General features: G+C 46.7%; 1 protein-coding gene across 9 annotated transcripts in view; it reads right to left on the bottom strand.

Annotated features, from left to right (window-relative positions):
• CUX2 (cut like homeobox 2) overlaps positions 1–21,875 on the bottom strand; it is a 320,662-nt gene that overhangs the window by 89,729 nt on the left and 209,058 nt on the right. For 7 of the 9 annotated variants that reach the window (XM_053902021.1, XM_019467450.2, XM_019467452.2 and 4 more), the window contains 2 exons: positions 16,556–16,666; positions 12,793–12,840 (listed from right to left, as the gene is read on the bottom strand). The exons of 1 other annotated variant lie outside the window; for it this stretch is intronic. In XM_053902021.1, the coding sequence (XP_053757996.1) occupies positions 12,793–12,828 (36 nt within the window). In that variant the 5' untranslated portion in view covers positions 12,829–12,840; positions 16,556–16,666. The remainder of the gene's footprint in view (positions 1–12,792; positions 12,841–16,555; positions 16,667–21,875) is intronic. One more of the 9 variants, XM_019467448.2, reaches the window with a different exon arrangement.

Here is a 21,875-nt window from a genome sequence, read left to right as displayed (position 1 = left end):
AGCCCACGAAAGTCTCACTTCCTTCCTGCCTCAGGGCATTTGCACATACTGTTCCTTTTACCTGGAATACCATTCCTCCTTTCCTAGAGTTTTAGCCACATCTTAACATTCCTACTCTTGCTTTAGTTCATAATTCATTTCCTCCTGGAAGCCCTCCCTGACATCCCAGGATGCTCTCATAGCCCCATGAAGTTCCTTGTCACAGCTCCTTCTGCAGATGGTAATCATACTATATTTACTTGTTGTGTGAGTACCTGAATTATGTCTGTCTTCCCTCAGAAGGTCACCTCTGGGAGGGATGGACTTTGTCTTCTTTGCACCTGTGCCTGGAACAGTGCCTGGCACACAGAAGGTGCTCTGTAAATATTTGCCGACTAAATAAATGAATAAGTCAATTTACTCTCTTCTACACCCTGTACACCTAAAAGCAAGGGTCAGCAAACTACTCCAGCAAAGGGCCAGATAATAAATATTTTTGGCTTTGCAGGTTCGTTGCAATTACTGAACTCTGCTGTTGTGATAGGAAAGCAGCTACAGACAGCATATAAATGAATGAGCATGGCTGTGTTCCTACAGAACTTTATTTATAAAAACAGGCTGTGGCCCAAGGGCCATAGTTTGCTGACCTCTAAAGCCTGCCATTTGTGACTCTGTTCTCACGTGGTACAAGGATTATTTCTAGTGGTGTGCTAGGGGCTGCCTGTAGCAGCTTGCAAAAGCCGATTGCTAAATTTTCAGGAATTTTGCAAGCTGGTTGTTAAACATAGCCATTATTAAAAATTAAATCAAATGAACCTACAATTATAATAAATAATTTATATTAAAAATAATGATACCACAAATGGAAGAATCTTGAGGACGTTACGCTGAACGAAATTAGCCAGCCACAGAAAGTCTACAACAACTGCATGGTTCCACTTCTATAAATTACTCAGGGTAGCCAAAATGAGATTCAGAAACAAGAATGGTGGTTGCCAGGGGTGGGGAATGGGGAGTTATTGTTTTAATGGGTATGGAGTTTTAGTTTGGGAGGATGAAAAAAGTTACGGAAATGGATGGTGGTGATGGTTACACAACAGTGTGAACGTACTTAATGCCACTGAACTGTACACTTAAAAATGGTTCAGACGGTATAAACTTGAAGTTACATGTATTTTGCCAAAAAAAAGTGGGGGAAGAAAGGAAATACATATTCAGCACTCACGACTTCCTAATTATTTGATTACATTTCACTACTCTCTGTGCTCTGAGTTCCTTACATCTATTACATCTGCGTGGTGAGATACTACATGAGTGCCACTGTGCGTGTCTTCCCAATTCCATGTTGGCAGCTTGAAATTGGCCACCGTGGAAGTATTTACACCATGGAAAGCGGGAGAGGATCCAGATACCTCCCTCCCCCCCCCCCACCCCCACCCCCGCCTGTTGTTCAGCATTTATCAGCACACCACTGGTTATTTCCATGTGTCTGGCTTCTCCAGTAGATGGTAAGCTTCTAGGGCAGAACTCCTCAAACGCTAGAATTCCAGCAGAAGCTTTTAAAATCCTGATGCCCAAGCCTCATACCAGACCAAGAATGCTGGCCTCTCTGGGGTGAGACCCAGGTCTCAGTGTTTTTTTGTTTTTTTTTTTAAAGCCCTCAGGAGATCCCTCTGGGCAGTCAGGGTTGAAAGCCATTGGGCTGATCTAAGGTTGAACATCTCAAACTTCAGTGTGCATGCAAATCACACTAAAGCACCTTGTTCAACTGCAGATTCTGATTCAGGAGATCAGGGGCAGGATGTTGGGAGGCCAAGACTGCATTTCTACCCAGGTGATGCAGATGCCGCTGGTCCATGGACCACACTTTAAATAGCAAAGCCTTAGATGGAAGGATGCTGCCAGTTACTTAGAGGAAACGGTTTCCTTTATGCTTGGTGACCATGTGGTGATCTGCCTGTCTCTCCCACCTTCCCCCCGAACAAACAAGGTGGGCATTATAAGAACCCATTTTACAGGGCAAGAGCCTGAGGCTGGTGAAGTGACCTGCCCAAGGCCCCACAGCCAAGAGGCAGTGGTGGGGCTTGGACCCAGTTTTTCGAGACTCCAAATCCAGTGCTTTTGCTTTCATTAGCTGCCTGACTGAGGCCACTCTAGGTATGGGGATTACATGGACCTGAAAATGCATCCGGGTCCTTTTCTTGGCTGTGTGACCCTAGGGGGGTTTCTTACCCTCTCTGGGCCTCATTCCTGCCACTCAGGGCAAAAGGAGGGCTGACTGTGATACTGTGATGAGGGCCTCCTGCAGGGCTCACCTCACAGAGGACACTCCCATCCAGGAAGGTTCCTGCTGTAGTACCTCAACTTGGGGATGGCACTTCAAGGGCCCCACCATGGTAATAATAACCCTAGGGGGTCATGCAGTTCAGGCCTCTGAGCTAGAACAAAGGGAAGGCAAGCATGGGGCCTTTTGGGTGCAACTGCATTTTGCCTTGGCAGCATTCAGCATGTCTGTAGTTAGTTAATACACTGCTGGATGATTTTAGAATCAGAATCAGACTCGTCGCCATAACCACGGTCAGGGCTTAGCCTCTGATACCCATCTCCACTTTCTTTGCACCATTATTTTAAACCTTTCCATCTATAACTTCAATTGATCCTCACACTTACCTTGTAAGATAGGGACTATAAAGAGTCCCATTTACAGATGAAGGAATCAAGGTGCACAGAGAGAAAAATAACTTGCCCCTGGTCATACAATTAGCAAGCCGCAGAGCAGAGGTTTGAACCCAGGCTGTCTGGCTCCAGAACTGTGCTCTTAACCACTGCACTATGTTGCCTTTCAAGTAACTTATGTGTACGATGCAAATGTGCCTTGTGCCCCAATGTACTCTGAGTTCCCCAGGGACACAGGCCCTGTCTCTCTTGTAACCTGTCGTGTCCCGAGGGCCCCGAACAGGGTCTGCACATAGCAGACGCTCAGGAAATCGTTTTTGAATGAGGGAATGAGTGGGCTAGTTTAATCTCTCCCATTCCACATCCTGGTCATGTGAAACTCAATCACAGCCGTGACTGTCAGCGGCACCAAGGGGTGTGTGTCCATCTGTCTGTCTCTCCCACTAGGCCGTGAGTGTCATGAGGAACAGAACCCGGGGTGCTCACTGCCGTATCTCTAGAGCCTGGCACCCACCCTGGTACACAACAAGTGCCAAATAAGTGTCTGCTGTAGAGTGAAGGTCTCAGTGGAACTGAAAAGGGAAGCAGGGGTGTGCATAGGTGTTCTAGGGACTGCTGGCTGGAGAGTAAAGGGCAACAACACTAAATGATCATGATTCTACAGTCCCGCCTCTGGGAGGTTTACCCCACATCAAGCTCTTTATCTGCCTGGATCCTCCCAGCCTCCCTGGGGGTGGGGACTGTTACCATCCCTATTTTACAGTCAGGGAAACTAAAAACCGCGCCAAAGGACAGAGCTGGGATTTGAACCCAGGTGCAAATCTAGGCTTATGTCATTTCCACTCCACCAAGGGCGCCTGATGAATAAGTAATTTGTGTTCACCCTCTCACTGTGCGTGCTTAGCATTGTTCCTGGCAGACAGCAGGTGCTCAACTGTATTCTGAACATGAGTGAATAAGAATGCTCACCACCTCAGCCCCGGCATCTTGCACCATCCATGCCTGGCACATAGTAGGTGCTCAACAAAGATCTACTGGATGGACGCAGGAGTGACTGCTGGTGTTGTGGGCTAGCGGCTGCGGTAGCTTCTGCTTTGCTCCCTGCCACCCCCAGGCAGACATGAGCGCTAACAGACACTTGGCTGACAGCGCCACGAGATGGATGCGCGCCTGGCGGCCTCACCTCCCCGCCGACTGGCCCCGCATGGCCTTCCATAATGCAGTCCATTAAAAGGCTTGTAAATTTTCATACAAGAAAGCCTACCATGGCGTCAGCATAGACTAATTGTTGTTAAATGTGCGGGAATGTTACCGCCACACCGCTGGAGCGATCACTCTTCCCAGCCTGGCCCAGACGCCGACCCATTCCTCTGCAGGCGGAAAGCTTACAACGTTCACACAAGGCCAAAAAGCAATTCGTGTCAAAAAGATCAATAATATAAAAATAAAGCATGAGAATTCTAGTTAAAGGGAATGTCATATAAATATGTGGTTCACGTCCATGATTCCAAGATTAAAAAAAATCAATCAATATCGTTCTTTAGATGATGTTATTTCTAATGAGAAATACCCGGAACAACTGCAAATAACTGCTTAACTGGGGGGAAAAAGCATTAATAATTTACTTTATAAGGCATATGATACCGAATGAAAGAGGATCGCTGCTGGTTCTTAATTTGGTTGTAATGCAGCGTGACAGGCTCAATGATGCTTTGGTGCGTTCTTAATATTAAATTCAGAAGGATGTTCAGCTCATTCTAAGTTTTACCCCAAGCTGGTCAGGGTAAAACCAAAGGGGCAAGACTCATTATGGAAGCCAAGGAGACTTGTGCCATCAAAGTTATTAAGTCATCAAAGAGGAGGGAGTAGGGAGAGTGTGTGTACATGTGCAAGCTGGGGGCAGTGGGAGGGACAGAAGTCCCTCTCATTGCATCTTGCGAGCGACACCCTGTTTACAGAGCCACTTCTATATGCCAAGTTCTGGGCTGAGTGTGCAGACCTGGGTTTGAATCCCAGCTCCCTTTATGGGCTGGGCTTCCCTGGTGGATTCTGTCTGAAAAAGCTCAGCAAAGTCACATCTGAAAGGCCTGCATCCGGCTGAGTGATGAGGTCCTCCCCAGCCCTAACCACCTGCAAGTGTCCAATTCTGGCCCTCAATCTAGAGTCCACATCCTCGGTGTTTCCTGTACCGCCATGCCTCTGTTTAGCCCTCCAAACTGAGGTTTCCATCTTCCAGACTCGGCTCTGTTGGTGAAGAGCTGTGTGAGCTTAGACCGGCGGCCAACCTCTCTGAGACCCAATTTCTCACCTGTAAGAGGGGACGATACCAGCAGCACCTCTCTCACTGTGTCGCTGAGAGGCAGTGAAACGTGAGAGGCTTTACTAAAGGCTCAAAAGCTTTGCTGGCTAAAAATCCAGACTAAGCTATTCACCACCACATGCTGGCTGCTGAGTCTCAGTTACCTCACCCGAGAAATGGGTGAGACCAGAAGCCTACTCATGAGGCTTGTGGGAGGAATAAATGTGATGAGACAAGTCTCAACTCGTCCACTTGAAATGCCAACTTAAGTTCAAGGAGCACTCACTACATATGCTGGGCTTTGCTCCTGGGGTTTTTCATGTATTGACTCAATTAATCCTCATATGCACCCTATGAGGTGGGTACTATTATTATCTCCACTTAGAAAACAAGAAAACCAAGGCCCAGAGAGATTTAGTGACTTGCCCAGGGTCACACAGCCAGGAAGCAGAGAGCTAGGATGCAAGCCAGCGCCAACCTGGCTCTAGAACCTATGCTTGCCCCCAGTGCTTGTCTTTCCCGTGGGTCCTTCTGGTCAGCAAGGCAATTTCTTCCTGGTCTTATTGGCTGGTCAGGACTACATGTGTCTAATGTCAGTTGTCACCCTAAGGAGGCCTCACTTACAAAGGATGGTCATGACAGTGCTGGGAGCCACTGAGAAAGGGTAGTTTGGGGAGCAAGAGAGTTAAGACATCAAAAATAGCTGGACGAGCAAATAATGTAAAAAGGCAAAAAGAAAAAAAAAAGGCCCTGAAATTAAACTTCAGCTCAAAGGGAATGGCAGGAGTCCTGTAGGCACGTGCAAAACAAAGGGGAGCACAGGGACCAAATTAGGACATGGCACGTAGGGCTGGGGGGTTGTGGCCTAGGTAGGAAGACATATGTTTGTCTCAGGTGATCTGAACTGTGAGGTCCCTCTCCATGTCTTTCTCAGGCAGCTTGCCTGCAGGAACACAGATTGACCTGTTCAGAATCTTGTCCTGGGTTAGGACTCCCTTCCTTGCCCATGACTGCCTGGGAGGGAAAAATGATCCCCAGTGTTCAGGGCTGGAACAGACAATGTCAAAGCCAATGATGACCTCAGGCTCTGGGCACTGGATGGAGGTGGTGTAAGAGGGGTACAGCCCCCTCCTCTCAGTCACCGTGCCTCCATGCCATCTGATTAGCAGTTGGAGGGATCCTACTGAAACCTGAGTCAGACCTGGTCCCCGCTCTACTATAAAGTCTCCTATGGCTCTCACCTAATTCAGAGTCACAGCCAAAGCCCTTAAAGTAGCCCCAAGGCCTTGAATGATCTGGTGCCTGTAAAGATGACTTATGCTAAGTGTCATGGTGGACAAGTACAAGGGCTGTGCTGTGAAAGGTGGCAGGGGTGGGAGGGGTGGTGTCCAAGACTGACCAGGGTGCAGGGTTGGTCAGGGAGGGCTTCCTTATTCCCTGAGGATCTGACACTTGAAAGGAGTGAATCGGGCAAAAAGATGGTCCAGGGAGAGCATTCCAGGCAGAGGGAATAGCGAGTACAAACACTCTGAGCTAGGAACAAGTTAGGCTGCCTGCTGCTTGAGGTGAGCGGCAGGCAGGGGCCAGATAATGCTGGGGCCCACTGGCCTTGGGTTTCTGCCCTAAGGACTTTTCTGATCCCACACCACCCTCCTGGGCCTGAATCCATGCCCCCTAGCTTCTTTCCCTGCCTCAGGTACAGACTTGGGCTCTAGATGAAATGCTGGTCCTCTCCTCTCTGTGCCTCAGTTTCCTCATCTGTAAAAGGGACTAATCACAGAACCTCTCCCTGATTAGAAATCTTATGAAAAACACATGATATAACCATTAGAAAGTATGCAGTATGTAGTAGCATGCAATAAAAGTCACCTCGGGAGGCTTCTCTAACAAAGGCAAGGCCCACCTTCGGTGCCAAGCCTGGCTGCTTACTGACAACAGTGGGCAATGAGGCTTAGTGATACCCAGATCAGGAAGGGGCACTGTGGGCATCCTGGCCTGGGTCTGATCAATCACAAGATCCTGGTAGGTGGATGTGGTCAAAAGAAGAGAATTCCCAGCTCTCTGCCCATCACGAAAGTGAGAGGCACTCAGGGTAGAGAGTGTTGGGCACCTTTGGCTGGGTGAAGTCTGCAGGGACGTGTCTGTAAGGCTTCGAACTACAGCAGGTTATGATATCTTACATCTCCAACCATGGTGGCACGCCCGAAACCCATGTGAACCAGGGGGAAAAGTGTCCCCATCCCATTTGACAGATGGCACAGTGGAGGACATCTAACTGGACTAGAGTTAAACATATCCATTTGTTGGTTGGTTGGCTGACTGGTTGAGTCATCAACTCAGCTAACAAACACTCACCGAGGTGGAGCTGTCAAGCTGGGGGGCACCGAGCTTTGCTTTGCCACCTAAATGGCCTACAGGGGAGGCAGTGAGACTCCACCTTTTGCTTCCTTGCAAACCCCTGTTTCACCACTACCTTTCTGCTCCTCTGCAAACAGACCTTCCATCTGCTCTGACCTTTAGCCATTGGGGTTTGTCTCAGAGTTGTGCCCCAATCCCATCAGAAGAAACACAAGGAGAAGAGACGAAATCATCCAAACTGTTGACACTCCCCCCTGGCACCTGCAGGGCAATGCCAGGCCCGAAGCTGAGCAGGCAGTGTGCCTTCTGTGTGCCCCGGCTTCTGCTCCAGGAGCACCCAGCACTCTCCCTCTGGAGTGAGGGGAGATGGCCGCACTCGGAAGGGATGAAGGCCTAAGAACTTGGTGCTGGGGGAAGATGTCTGGAGAGAGCGGAAATCTGACAAAAGGCTGAGAGAAGGGAGCTGAGGTGGAGGAGAAAAGGGAGAAGGTCAAGAGAGAAGGAGGGGAGAGGAGAGAGGGAGAAGGGAGCTGAGGATCAGGGGAAGGAGGGAAAGAACTGGCAGTCTGCAGATCCTGGCTGTTCTGGTGATCTGTTGCTGTGTAACCAGCTGCCCCAAAATGGTGTGGCTCAAAACAATGGCTTCTTATTGTCTCTCATGGCTCTGTGGGCTGATGGGGCTCAGCTGGGCAGTTCTCTTGTTATTTCTCAGGCAGTCCACAGCCAGATGGCAGCCCAGCTGCACTGGCCTGATGGCTCCACCGGGCTGGACGGCCAGCGTGGCTCCCTGACTCACGCCTGGTACCTTAGTGCTCCTAGCCCCTCTCATCCGCGTGGAGCGTCATCCCCCAGGCCCCCTCTGTACAGGGTGGGCTTCTCACAGCAGAGTGGTCTCGGGCAAGTCACACTTCTTACATGAAGGTTGGGCTGCAAGCCGCAGGAGGCAGAATCACCAGTCCAGCGAAGACCTCCAGCTGGTACCGGAAGAGGGTCACCTCCACCACATTCTAGTGACTGAAGTGGACACAGGCCCAGACTCAAAGAATGAAGACACAGGCTCCACTTCTTGAGGGGGTAATGCCAGACACATTGCACTTATGCAGGGGATGAGTGTGAACGTGAAGCTCAGAAAAGAAGCAGAAGTTCTAAGAGGAAACTAAGAGGCCTCCCGTGAGCTCTTGACATGACTCCTGGACATTATTTCAATCATAGGGACCGAACTCCTAGTGACATTCCTTGAGGGCATAGATGGTGTCTCACCATCTTTGGGCCTTCCACAGCTTTCACTTGGAGCCTGGCACATAGTAGGTGCTTCACAAGTATCTGTTAAGTGGACCTGTAAGGTTCCAAGCAGAAAGGAGGCCCTTCTGGGGCTTGCACAAATACTTGCCCTCCCCCACATCAACAGGTGTCTAGTTAACTGCGAGGTCATGACCCTCACTAGGCCCAGCATCTAGAATACCACCTGGAATGCAGTAGGGCTTCAGTAAAGGTTTGTTGAGTGAACACATGATTGCATGGACTCAACAGATGATGAATATGTCTCTCACAAGTGGCACCTTGGTCTCGTTTCTAAGCTCCTAGAAGGGGGTCATGCCACACAAGCTCCCTCAGACCTTGACAGAACAGAGAGAGACTATCTTGGCCCCATGCCACCAAACACACCCACCACAATGGGAATCAGACTCGCCAGCCACCTGACAGAGGATTTCACTGAACCTCATGCAATCCTATGAGCTGTCACAGTGCAGGAAACAGTGGCTCGGAGACATGAAGTCACTTGGCCAAAGTCACATAAGTTTGTCAGTGTTCAGGTGGAACTCAGACCCTGGACGTCTGATGGCCATGCTCTCCTGTCTCCCCTGGAGATTAGAGGCTCTGCATCAGCCCCCGTGGTTCCCAAACTGAAGTGTTTCCATCAGGCCCAGGTTAATGTGTCTGTTCCAACTCAACCAAAGGGTTTTCCATCATTCAGGCTACATGTCCTTCCTGGTGGAAGAAGAAGGAAGCAGAGAGAAAAAAATCTCACAGTGGCCCTGCCATCTTCCTGGCCGGGCCAGTACACACACTCCTTAGAAAAGTTTCACCTCTGGTTTAGCATAACAAAACTTTTAATTTAGATGTTTTCATCTCTCTCTCCAAGTAAAAATAAGTTTAAAATAATGACTGTAATAAATGAAGGTAATTAATTGTAGTTTGTTCCTTTACTGTCTAGTCAGCTTAATTTTACCTTTTCAACTAATAATGAGAAAATAATTTTTGTGCTCGGAGGGTTAATGATATGTAACTGCGAGAGCTGCTAATTGCATGTTGCAATCCATCCATCAACAACCCCATCTGTGCGACTTGATTATGTTTGCTAAATTATTGCTTTGAATTATCTTTCATAAAGCAACTTTTGTAATTAGCGGGGCTTTCGTCTTGCTCTTTTCTCTGAGCGCAAGGATATTCAAACTTTGGCCATTTCAAGCTGTCTCCATTAAGCCACCTTCTCTGGCTGTCTTTGTTTCCCTGAGCAGGGGGAATCAAGACTGTCCTTTAAGCAATCAAGGCAGAGAGAAAAAGCTTCCTTGATTCACAGCAGGGCAAATTCACTTCCTCTCTGCACCCCTCCCACCAGCACACGCATACGCGCACACACACACACACACACAAAAGAAAAAGAAAAAGAAAAAGAAAAAAGAAAAAAGAAAAAAAAAAGCCCACACATATACAGAATAAAAAGATAAAAAGGATGCCCAGATTCAGTATATACCAGGGCTGGTGAAATGAAATTAAAGAATGAAGTTGAACATGTTATATTTCAACAAGAGGCCCATACTGGGAAAGAAGGAATATTCAGCCCCGGCGTTTTATGGGCTACTTTATGTGACTTGAGATGGTGTTTGCCTCAGGGAATATTCCTGGGAGGTGATTAATGCCCTCTTGGGAATTCTCTGCTCTGAGCCTGGAGCCTGGTGGATCTGGAGAGGGAAGTGGCATAAAGGATGAACCCTCATTAAAAAAATTAAAATGAAAATCAAATTTGGATTATGAACGGCTTGTGCATGAGCAGTTTGTTCTGGACGAAGACGAAGATGCTTTTTATTAACACCTTTCTCTGGCGGCGTTTCTCCCCGGAGGCGTAGGGAGGGACATGGCGGCTGCAATGGATTAGTCAATAGATCATGAGGAAAGCAGGGGTTTCAAGAATAAAACTCCAGATAAATGTAGTCTTTTTGGTACATTAAAGGGACGATGGAAAGCCCTCTTAAGAAAATTAACGAAGTTATTTGGAGATCCTCAGCTATTAAAACAGTGTGAATTCAACATGCCACATGAATTTGGAAATGAGAATTCAGCTTTGTCTTCCCTTTTGGACCAACTAAAACCTTCTCTCCCTCTGTAAGTTACTGAGTACCAACAGTGTACCAGGCGCTGTGTCAACTGCCTCCACCCTTAGTTCTTTAAATCTTTACTATTAACTTCCATTTGCCAGAGGAGGAAAGCTGCAGCTCAGAGAGGTTAAGGAACCTCTCCCTAGCCACACAGCTAGGTAAGCAGCAGTGCTGAGATTGAAGCTAGGCCTGCCTCAGTCTGATTTGTACATGCTTTCTGCCATACTGCACTGATTGTTTTCTGGATCATCACCCAAACGAAACACTGAACTCTTTCTCCTATGGAAAAAATGATGTAAGTCACACCTGCTTCCTACAGGGACAGAAAGCCCCCTTCTTCCGGAAAAAAGCCTTGAACACCCACTTGGGAAAGAGGCAGATTCCAGCCCATGCATAGCAGAGGCCAAATAAACCTGTACTGGAGGTGACTGATAACAGGAATAATAAAATAACCAGGACTATCAACATAAGGCAATGTTCTAAGCACTCCATGGGCATTAACTTTGCTCTTCCTCAATCACAACCCTATGAAGGAGGTACAATTATTACCCAGTTTTACAGATAAGGAAACAAAAGCACCGAGAGGTTAAGTAACCTGCATAAGGTCAAACAGTGAGGAACTGGCAGAGGTAGGGTTCAAACCCAGGTTGGCTCCAGAGTCTGCTCTTTATCGCCCAGTAGCTTTCTATGTGCCAGGCATTACATTAAAACCGTTCCCTGCAATGTATCTCAGTTAGTCCATAAAACAACACAAAAACGGCTGGAGTGTCTTTATTCCCATGAACAGATAGGGAAACTGAGGCTCTAAGTGGCTAAGAGAAGCTCCGCCCACAGCCCAAGCAAGGGAACAGCTGAAAAAGCGCTGCTCAGTGCCTGTCTTCAGGCTGGGCAGAGGAATCAGCTGCCTGAGAGGTCTTGTGTGCTGAGCATCCCTCATGGGACCAGGGCTTGGCAGATGGGAACCTCTTTTTTTAAAAAAACACAAAGCCATGACAACAAATTCCCAACATTATTGGTCTTCTTTCTGGTTTGTTTTTCCCCCTTCAGCTCAGGCACCTCACAACCAAATGAATCAATACTGGATGGCCCTATAAATAAATAAGCACATCAGTCAACTCAGTAATAAAATGAAGGGATGAAAAATATGGAAATCAGCGACATTTGTGTAAATCCAGTTATTGTTTACTTTAATATTGCCTTATGCGCTTACGCGGTTCCAAAGAGACAGATTTAAAGTAATGTGGCGCTTGGTGGATGACAGACTTAAAATACATCACCATCGGAGAGTTCTGAGAAGGGCCAGCCCCTCCAAGGTCCTGCCTAAATCCAGGGGAGACTGAGAAGAGCCCCCTAAAGATGGAACATTTGACAAACAACTTCCCCTTCCACTACCCTGCCTCAGTGTAATTTCATTCTCTTCCTAGCCCGCCTCCCTTGCCAGCAGGACGAGTGGACGTTCTCAGAATCCTGGTCACAAAGTCAAGTCAAGAGGAGAAATGGAGGAGGTTTGGCCTCATCACAGGGCTCCAGGAAGTCAAGAGAAACAACTGGCTGAAGACAGCTCAGCTGCTGCCAAAGGAACAGGGTCCGATGGGTTGTCAGGAAAGAACATGAACAGTGTTGATTTTATACTCAGATGGTGGGTCAGTAGAGAGGATTTCAGGGCGGGCTGGTAACTGTTTGGACTTATCTGTAAGACTGCCTTAGAGAATCAAAGCAGAGCAGAATGCCCGGGGACAGCAAAGGTCACTGAAGACAAACCTCTTGATTTAAAAAAATGGGAAACCAAGCCTGGAAGGTGAGGTGGTTCATTCAAGGTCACAGATACTATGTATAGCAGAGCTGGTGTAAGGCTGGACAAAGTCTAGGAAGAGGGAGATTTCTTGGGATCAGACACTGGAATCCCATCAAACAGAATGGAGAACCCATTCTTACTATGTCACCATTGGCTGATCCAGAGAGAATGGGGCAGAGTTTGCAATGGGGGTAGGCAGGTTTCTCCCAAGCTTCCAGAGGCTGCTGGCCTCCTCTGGCAATTCCAGGTGGGACAGGAGAGGGAACCAGGGAATGTTTTTGTGACATGCCATTGGCCTTGGGTCTTACCTCAGCTTGGAAGCTTTTTAATACAGGAGCCACCATCTCTCTGATTTCCTGAAAAAGAGATCAGCGAAGAGTTCACTACAGTGCCAGGTGGGATACCCCCATGGCCCCTGCTTGCAGTGCACTGTTTGTCCCCTAGGTCAGCATTTCCCAAACGTGTCCCATGGGATGTGCATCTGTGGGATTTCATAAGGGTTTCTCATATATACACCTACACACATATACACTCACACATACACACACACACATGGTGCCAAGCCAAATCAGACTGGGAAAGAAAGTCCAACATCAAGTTTCTTCCCTGAAAGACTTTTTGGAACCTTTAGTATAATGCACCTTGTGCATTTCTGGAAGAGGGGGAAGGAAATAGCATTTCCCAAATAGATCTGATCGTGGAATACTCTTTTATGCAAAGCACTCATGGGGATTGGTGGTGCATCATGTGACACTCTTTGGAGTGGGGGATTGGCGGGGGGGGGGGGGGATGGAGAGGTGGCCTCAACTCTCCACACCCAGCACCATGTCACTGAAGTCTCTTCATAAAAACCTCTGTCCTTGAAGCATTTGCTCAGGGCTGTCTCTTCCAGGTGGCCATCTCTGCTTCCCCTCACCCAACTGCCCCTCTCCGGCAAACACTTCACTTTGCATTTTAGCAACATAACTTCTGTACTTGTCTCTCCCTCCTCACCAGAATGTGCAGCTTTTGGGAACTTGGCAGGGGCACCTCCATGGTGCCCAGATCAGAGGAAGGGCTCTGTGAATGTTTAATAAACTTTATGGCAGTGGGCTATCTTCAGAAGGGAGCATCCTACTTCTGGACCCCAATTTCCTGTCTTTCACAAACGACCTTGAGGTTCCCAGCCCCAAGGTCTTCCCTGCTTGGCTCCTGTGAGTTCTCCCCAGGACATAAGAGGGAGGCCTTTTAGAACCTAGTGTTGCAAGATTCCAACCCTAAATGCTTCAGTTTCCTCTGAGACCCACTGGTGATTCCATGACTGCTGTCAGCCATGGCCCACAAGAAACTCCCATGGAAGGAGGAGATGTGAAGGGCTCAAGAGTGTGGGGGAGAGAGGGGCAGTGGGGAGAAGTGGAAAGGAAGACGTGGGCACAAGATACTTAAGTTTAGGTGAAGAATAAATCCCTTAATTACAAAATAAGGTTGTGCTACTGTCCCTGGAAATTCTCTCTCTTCTGGGTCCTGGGTACCCCTCCTCACTGATCGGGTGTTTCCCAGGGCTCCTCAGAGCCAGTGATATAGTGATGGCATGCTGGGGATCTTCAGGAAGCACACAGGAGTTCATGTGAATTTATCTAGCGGATTTGATCGCAAGGAACTATGGGGTGCATGGGCTGAGCCATGGAAAAGGAAATGCACAAAAACCTAGGTCGCAGGTTGTGAACTCAAATGTCCACAGAGGCCAGGGGGAAGTGGACATGAGGGAGGCAGGCTGGGAGGTCCCGTGGCAAATCTTGGGAGAACTCAAGCACTGTGTGATGGGGGTGGCAGTTGCTCAGCTCCAGCTGGTGACTGCCATGTGGGCATGAGCCTCTGTGTGACCAGATCTACCAAAGAATCTCAAAAGGTACTAGAAATTTGAGGTTTTGAGTGAAATCTTCTGAGATGTTAAACGTTGGTAAACTTACTGTAAAACTTGAGTTTACAGACCAAATAAAACATACCAGTAGGAAACCTCTGGTCCAGGTTCAGGAAACATTAGTGCTGGAAGGGGCCTCAGAAACCATCTCTCCAGTCCCCTGAATTTCCAGAAGGGGAGACCAAGGCGCTGAGAGGGGCTGGCTTGCTCAAGTCTCACAGTGCACGAGTGGCTCAGCTATCATCTGAATGCAGGTCAACAGACAACCCAAACCAGCTGTCGGCACACTTGAGAGAGTTTAAGGGATTCAAATCTGAGGGCCAACTCTGGGCCAATGCTGACCATTTCTAGAAGCTCCTTGTCCTGTATGCTTCACCCTTAGGGGGGGAAGCTGAGCATAGGCACCAGCAGGAGGTGAGTTGGGCACCAGCCAGATGACGTTCTTAAATAAAGCCTTGGCATGACTCTCCCCATCAGGAGAGACTAGTTCCAAAAATGAGAATTTTCAGAGGCGCGACTATAATAGGAATGGAAACTTATTCCTTCTAATTACATAATTGCATAATTATGCAGTATTGAAATTATGTAAGCCGAACTCCAAGGCTTAAAACCTGGCCTGGATTTCCCTCATCACCCGGGGGGCTCCCATGTGGCCCCCGGGGAGGAGGATGAGATGGAGGGTTTGTGCTGACCGGAGAGAAAGCATGTAGGGCTGGGAAGATCTAGGGCCATTTCATCTCTGCTTCCCACAGAATGGAGAGTCAGAGGTGAAGCTTCTGGTATCCTCTTTCTAGGCAGAAAATCAGTTTAAATAATAAGCCGCTATCTGTTCTTAGAGGGAAACAAAGGATGCTCAGCATTACCTATGCCTTCTTAGCTCCAGGAGTCAAACCAAGGACTTGACTTGGCCTTCTGAAGCCGCAACATGGGAGACACTCGGATCTGAGATTGCTGCCCCTTCTCCTGGAGCACCCTCCCTCAGCTCTCAAACCTAAGATTCCTTCCCTAATCGCTCCATGGGCAGGTTCTAGCTGCAGCCTACTTCTTCTTCTTGCTTTGAAGAACCGAACATACTTATGACTTGTGTGAGGAAGATTTCACAGCTAGAAGACCTGAACCCTCTGTGCTCATGTAGCCCGATTCCTGGGTAGGCCTGCCTCTTCTCCATCTCTCCATGGCCCCCTCCTCCATCAGCAAGGTGGCAACAGAACTCCTGGGTGATTCTAACAGGCAGACTGGGATCAATATCTCCAGGTCTGATACTTCCAGAACTGCCAGCTGCTGCCCAACCCTCCTCCAAGATCCAGGCCACTTGAGTAGGTTAGGACATAGAGGTCAACTATTAATCTCTGAGGACACAGAGAAGCACAACTGGCTTTGGGGGCAGTCAGGTCTCTGTTTCCCATAGTGGCTCTGATGTGTCATATCCTTGATGACATTATATGCAATCAGAAGGCCTTATTTTTCCTATCGTGTTTATTCCATCTTTTTTTTTTTTTTAAATGTGAGCGGCAACAGGAGGCCTGATAGAGAAAGTAAAAGAATTAACACATTCACCCCTGCAAAGAACAAAAACAAGTCCATTCTAGTCTCTTCCCTTGGGGGGGCCTTATGGTATGGGGGGTGGGGGGAGGGGACTTGTCATTATCTGGACCACTTCGAGTCAGCTGGGAAAGGCAGAGCAGATGGGTGGAGCTACAAGGCAAGAGGTGAAGGGGGAGGATGAGGCCTGTTTATGTCAGTGGGAGGCAGTTTCAGAGGAGATTGAGGGAAGGCCCAGAGAGGGTAGGGAAGCCTATAGCTGTCCTCTCCCAGACACCAATGGAAAAGTAAAATAAAATCAAGAACCCTAGAGACACTGTCTTTGCTGTCAAGGCCAGGTGTTTGACTAGATATGAATGTGAGCGGGGGGGGGGGGGGGATGGATGTTTTAGAGAACCTCAGAAAGAGTAACTTCAATGGAGAAGCAACGTGCCCTCACTTTAGACAGCACTGCTGAGCACCACTAGAGCAAGAAACACCCAAAGGTTGGGGGCTGTAATTTTTTCTTCGTGGCTAATTAGCTTCTTTTCTTGTTAGTCACTTATGTCTACAGTTTCCAAAATATAGTTTGAACAGGGAAAACTCTGCATTCCTACTGAGTTAATTCTATAACGGCAAATATACTGTACCTCAGGTACATTTTTCTTAAATTCCCGGCGGAGTTCAATTAAATGTTTATGAGAATGTTCACTCTCCTCCTGCCGTGCAGACAGCTCGGAAGCGACGGAATTAAGCTCCTTCTGAAACAATAAAAAAAAAAAAAAAGAGAGAGAGAGAGAGAGAGACAGAGAGACAGAGAGACAGAGAGAGAGAAAAGAAAAAGATTTTTCCCCCTCCTCTTCCTTTTTAATCATCATACAAAACAGCATTCTGAACAAGTTTTCTTAATTTACAAAGCTGAGAAAAGACAGGATATTGACTCCTGGCACAAATGAATAATTTACAAAACTGGGGATGTAACTGAAAAAAATCCAGGACAGCTTTTTTTTGCTCATCGGAAGATCAATAATCTCCCATAAAGTTGGGTGGAGCTATTTTTTTTTATACCTCTCCCCAACCCCCCTGCCCCACCTCTTAAATTTCCAAAGGAGTGATGGCATAAGCTTGTCAGTAACTGTAGAAAACATCTCCAAACCGTGTCAAAATAGTAAAGTGCGGCATATTGTATGGGCATATTATAGTGTAAGAAAGTGCTGTCGACAGCTTTCATATATCAGAGGTGGGAACTGTTCCAACTATGACTTACTTACACTTAAGGGTTCATAAATACGCCTTTTAAGATATAGATGGCTTTTTAATTTCAGTAGATTTTGGAAAAATGAAGGTGCCAATAAGAAGCAAGCTGACCTTTTGTGTATCCTGCAGTAAATCATTTAAGGTTCACTTCAAGTATAAGAAATATTTCACTGAAGACTCCCGGATTCAGAAGAAATGGATTGGAAGGTGCCTTGGCTGCTTATGTGCAATGAAGGAGCCAGACCAGGTTTTTACAGGATGTACCATTCAGGAAAAAAAAAGAGAGTGAGGGATGGAAGGAGGGGCCACCCCAGCTTACACACATCACAGACAATGTCTGCTGGTCGTACATGTATATTTGATCACCCCTCTCTCCGCTTTCTTCACTTTAACGGTGGCAGTTTCACAAGGGGAGTACAATTCACCATGAGTTGTCATGGATTTCATTTGCATAATTCAAGAAATGCTGTTTATGTGGTCTGCTGCTTTCTTGCACCATCCCGAGATGGGCTTTTTTTCTGGACCATAACTCGAGGAGCATTTCTGTATATATCACCCGATTATATTTGCAGCAATCAAGCCCCATAATTTCCTAAATCCGGTGATGCAATAAATTTCTGCAATCAGATTTATTAAAAACACACACGCAGATGCAAGAGTGTATTTCTAGGGTGAACTCTTTAATCTAACATATGTATGATGAGGCCCGGCACCGTGTTGAAAGACCCCATTTGTCATCGCTAATATGCATTCATCTTGCACACACAATGAAACACTTTTACCATTAGATAATGAAATAAAAGTACTATTAACCCGCTGCAAATCCTTTTCCCTGTAAGAGACGAAATGCATGGTAATTGTCTTATATCATGTCTGAGTCGGTAAATCTGCTCTATAGCAGTTCACCATAGCACCATAAACCTCATACCCATTGGAGGCTGGAGAGCCTACCCTAAGCCCAGCATAACTGTCTCTGCCTATGATGCCTTAGGGAGAAATTGGCAAGGGAATTTCTATTTCTGGAGAAATGTCTAACCTCGTTGGAAAACCATGGGACTAGAAGAGAGAAGGTCAAGGCATAAAAGCAGAGATTAAAATAGAGGGGCAAAGGAATCGGAAATGCGGTGCTCTCCAAGGTGCTGAAGTCAATCCATTGCCACAGCACTAGGTACATCAACTTAAAGGCACTGGGACTTCCAGTACAAACACTTCATGGAATTTTGAGTCAGGTGAGAAAGAAGGTATCATTAGGAGAGACAGAAACAGAAACAGTTTCTGACAGTCTACCAAAGTGACAGAAGAAAAAAGGGAGACTTCTGATTTATCATTATTTTAAAATAATCATAGTTTCTAATAAAGAAAACACAATCAAACACAATCAAAATATTGAGTGACCAGAGAGAAGTCTGTGTTTGTAGGAAAAGGACTGATCAAATGTAGATAAAATCCAACCAAGTGGTGCAGCCAGGTGGACAGAATGTTCTCAGTTTTCTTTAGGTTTTCTCATCTGTCTTGAAGACAAATATGGGATTTTTACATTGCTGTAGGACAAGCAGAGCTGTGACTTGTGTTGACATCACTTGATTTTGGATTATCATGTATCTGACACTGTGTTCTAATCTCTGGGACACTGCCCCTCCCCACACCACACCACAGCAACCAATATACCTGGTTGGTGCTGGACTTGGACTCCTCAGTTAAAACATGAAATCCAGGCTCTGAGAAGAAATTTCACAGCAGGATAAGTCCAATGACTTGACGTGTTCTACCAGATAATTATGCTGTGTGACTGCACTGGGGCCCTTCACCACAACCTCCTAGGCTGCTGGTGGGTGTAAATCTCTCTACTGCAGACACAGCAGAGGCAAGACCAGGCCAAGGAACATCGGCAAACCCCCAGGCCCAGCCCTACTGCAAGCCCAGCTCATGGTGTCCTGTTGAGCCCTAGAAGAACAAACAATATCCGTGTTCTTCTCAACTTTGCCTGCTTCCATGCTCATCGTTCAACCCTGAATTCTCGCCACATTTCCTTGGTAAGCTCACTACCAACAACATCATCAATAACAATAATAATAGTAAATAATAATCATAATTACCATTCATTGGGTGCTTACATGTGTCAGGCACCATGCTAAGCTCCTTACATACATTATCTCATGTAACAAGCACATTAATGTGTCTACTAGGTGATTCAAGCAGGGACTAAGAAATAAATTACAGTCAATTCTAATAGTTCAGGTGTGGATTATCCCCTTGGTGGATAATAAAGGCAAAATTGTAATGCCTGGCTCTTCATAGGGCTTCTGCTCCACTTCCCCACTGGCTGGGGGATATTCAGGGAGCTTGTTTTAAATGCTATAGCTGTATAAACCATCAAGCACAGTACCAAGTGTTCAAGACATACTGGTTGATACTATTCTGCTTTTTTTAGATAAACTGAGAGCTCAGAAAACATCCTGCTAGATCAGTGATTCTAAGAGTTCTGGATTTCACAGGTCAATAAAAATCTCACCAAAAATAAATAAACAAATAAATAAAGGACCAACAGAGTATGGCCAAGTTTCACTGCATCAAAGAAAAACATTAAAAACAACCCCCCTCTCACCCTAAAAGATGGGATATTTGAACATTAACACAGCAAGAGGGCCAACAACAGAATCAACAAGAGTCTTTTTAAAATAAATACACCTAAAATAAAAAGGCTCACAGCACTATATTTATTTTGAAGGGACGGGAAAAACTCCCGTAAACATAAGCCAGCATTGGTCTAAAGGTGAATTTTAGAAACGAGTGTCTGAGCCACTGCACACATACACAGCTAGCAGGGCCTCTCCTTTGATGATCAAGCAGAACTCGGTTCCTCTCCCCCCGCTGGCCCTCAGCCCCCAGCCCTAGGGGAGCCATGATTAACACAGCCCCAGACTTTGGACCAGGCCCAGGCCGGGAGGAGACTCATCTGATTAACCTGCCATCAGCAGCAGACAGACAGCCCGGAGCCCGGCGCAGACCATTCAAATAATGATCATCATAAACAGCCCATTTGCAACTAAAAAGAAATAATTTTAATGAGCTTGAAGCAGATGATGGATGCAGCTGAGGCTCGGGCCAATGCGCAGAGAAAAAGGAAGTGGGGATTGAGCTGCACCCAGGACGAGGCACAGCAGGAAGAAGCTGGGTTGGGGAGGAAGGGCTCTTCTGGGGAAGATGGAAACCACCAGCCCACTGTGTCCATTGCCTGGCGAGTGCCCCTAGCTCTGAGAGGGTCTGCACTCCAGTATGCTGGACAAACGTGAGACTTAGACCTCCAAAGCACTCAGAGTCTCAGAATGTATGAACCAGAAGGAAACTTTGAGGTTGTCCAGTCCATCACTGTCCAAACTTCAATCATACATACCCCTCTGGCATGCATTTGCCATATTGATATTCCACATGAATCACTATTTATTTAATATTTATCTTCAAATTGACTATTTCTTTCTTTTTGATTGAGGTATGTATAGCTTTAAGTTCAATTTTAAGACTGAATTTTTACACCTTGCAACCACTGCCCAGATCAAGATATAGAATGTTCATGTTCCTAGCACCTTTGAAGGATCCCTGGTACCTCCTCTTTTTGAGTACAGCCTAAAGGTGGCCATTATTCTGATCCTAGCATCGCAGATAAAATTTGCCTGTTCTTGACCTTCATGAAGACTTCCTCCCCTTCTTTTTAACCTGAATAAGTGCATTTGAAAAGGAAAATTTTTTATTACTAGAGAATCCTAGGTCATAAACAGATGGTATCCACTGAAATAAACTACAATGAAAATAAAGCATTGCTATTTTTCTTTGTTATAAAAGGAGACCACCAAATATTAGAGAGGTGTTAAAAGGAGTGTAGCACCAGGCTGACTTTCTTCTTGTTAGAAGGAGAAGGGATGGAGGAGCACTGAGAAGGAATAACTGTTCCTCCTGACATGAGTTGATCCTTCTGAAGTCAGGTCTACTTATTGCCTACAATCATCTCATGTCCATCAGTAAGTGTATGTACCACACTTTAGCAAAAATCAATTGAATCTGACTCTGCCATTTAAATTTTTTTTAAACTTTATTTATTTATTTTGAGAGAGAGACAGAAAGCAGGAAGGGGAGGGGCAGAGAGAGAGGGAGAGGGAGAATCTCAAGCAGGCTCTGCGCTGTCAGTGCAGAGCCCGACATGGGGCTTGAACTCGCGAACCATGAGATCATGACCTGAGCCCAAATCAAGAGTCAGATGCTTAACCGACTGAGCCATCCACGTGCCCCCGATTCTGCCATTTTAAAGACGAGGAAACTGAAACACAGCCTAGACTACCTGCCCAAGTCACACAGCTGCATAAGAGGTTGCATTTCCTCAGGGAGAAGGGTGGTGGGTCTGGGGTAGGGAAGGAAAACTGTGGTTATCTACAGGGAGGCAGGTTGAACATTCTCAGTTAACCCATGTTCTTCATGAAAGAGGGAAGGGGAATCTTACAAGAATACTTGGTTTTGAAATTTAACACCTGATCCTAAAGTGTCAACTACATACACAGCTCCCGACTAGATGCTATGTTCTCACAGGGGAAACACATAAGAGATCACATGTGTATATGCATGTCAGTTCCCTCATCATATGTGCACACTCTTCTCAGCTCCAAAGACAACCCCACACTCAGACATGCCCCCCCAAAACCAACTCCAAAAAGAGACCTTCTA

Source organism: Panthera pardus, unplaced genomic scaffold (assembly GCF_024362965.1).
Source record: "Panthera pardus isolate Hobbes unplaced genomic scaffold, ASM2436296v1 HiC_scaffold_15, whole genome shotgun sequence".
In the NCBI taxonomy this organism is placed as follows: Eukaryota; Metazoa; Chordata; class Mammalia; order Carnivora; family Felidae; genus Panthera; species Panthera pardus.
Note: the sequence above shows the minus strand (reverse complement) of the source record. Positions and strands in the feature narration are given on the sequence as shown.